Source organism: Lactuca sativa, chromosome 6 (genome assembly GCF_002870075.4).
Source record: "Lactuca sativa cultivar Salinas chromosome 6, Lsat_Salinas_v11, whole genome shotgun sequence".
In the NCBI taxonomy this organism is placed as follows: domain Eukaryota; kingdom Viridiplantae; phylum Streptophyta; class Magnoliopsida; order Asterales; family Asteraceae; genus Lactuca; species Lactuca sativa.
This window is the reverse complement of record NC_056628.2, coordinates 44,326,774-44,327,974: the sequence shown is the minus strand read 5'-3', so window position 1 is coordinate 44,327,974 and position 1,201 is coordinate 44,326,774. Positions and strand designations below refer to the sequence as shown.

General features: G+C 30.9%; 1 protein-coding gene across 1 annotated transcript; it reads left to right on the top strand.

Annotated features, from left to right (window-relative positions):
* The first annotated feature begins 219 nt into the window (after positions 1–219).
* Positions 220–862, top strand: LOC111887489 (uncharacterized). The gene is made up of 3 exons (XM_023883660.1): positions 220–432; positions 503–610; positions 713–862. Exons 1-3 carry the CDS (start codon positions 220–222, stop codon positions 860–862), a joined length of 471 nt encoding a protein of 156 aa, XP_023739428.1.
* Positions 863–1,201: the final 339 nt, after the last annotated feature.

The following is a 1,201-nucleotide window of genomic DNA, read 5'->3' as shown; positions in this document are numbered from 1 at the left end:
ACACTTGGGAAAATTAAGCAAAGAAATGCGTGAATTATATTGGGAGGAGTTCTAGCTATATGAGATAAATTTTTGTTTGTTAAACATTTACATTTAAAATTATGTTTATATTGTTAATGTGGTATGAAAAATGTTGTTGGGGGTCAAACAATAGACTCGCTGGTGAGGCAAGCTTAGGCAAGTAAAGCGGCATAAAGTTATGGCCAATATCTCTACAACATGCGAAGCCAACAAAGAAACCCACATGCCTTTAAACCATCTCATATTTCACAAGAAGTCGGGAACTCCTGGCAAGCAAAATGGAATACAGATGAATTCAAGTTGAAATCTGAGCATAACAATAAAAATAAGTGTAATGGTCTGGATGATAGAATAACACAACCTACCTATAACACTGGATCCACAAATCATTTGAAGATAGCTTCTGATTTGGTAATTTTTTTAATGGTACATCAATGTTTATGTTTATGTGTATGTTTCACAATTTATGGTATTTATGTAGAATACAAAATTAGGACATGATCCACCCCATAGTGAATTGTTCCTGTATACACGCACGAAGAATCATGATGGAGTCACATTTGCAAATGAAAAAGATAGACAAATTCATGTAATATTCATTTCAGTGCAATTAAACTTTTATATAGTATCTAGTCGTTAATTTCAAACATAACTTTGATATCTTTTAATATAAATTATTATTATTTTGTAGGAGGAATATACAGAAAAACGGAAAGAGATGGAAGCTGAAGGTGCTGAATTTGAGGATGACAAAATATTTTGTGATGTTGGTGGTGGTCATGACAAAAAAAAGACGACTTTATGGATTAGACTCTTTTGTAAAGACAGTTCCCAAGATTAATGGTAAAACAGATGTATCTTACATTCTAGAAAAAATGATGAAATAGAAGAATTGAGGGATAAACAAAAACTACAAAATGAAGAGCTTAAAGAAATAATGAAGGCCCAAGAAGACCAATACAACGCAAGAGTCGAGCAACTTGATAAACAACTTAAATCGGCAATGGATCTTATTAATGTTATTACAGAACAACAAAACTAGTAGGTCATAAAGTGTTGATATGTTTATTGCGAAGTATTTATTTTAGAGTAGCCACTTTCCATTTTCCATGCAATAAATGATTATTTTATTATTTTATGATATAATTTTATTTGATTTTTTGTTACTTTTGTTTTTCAT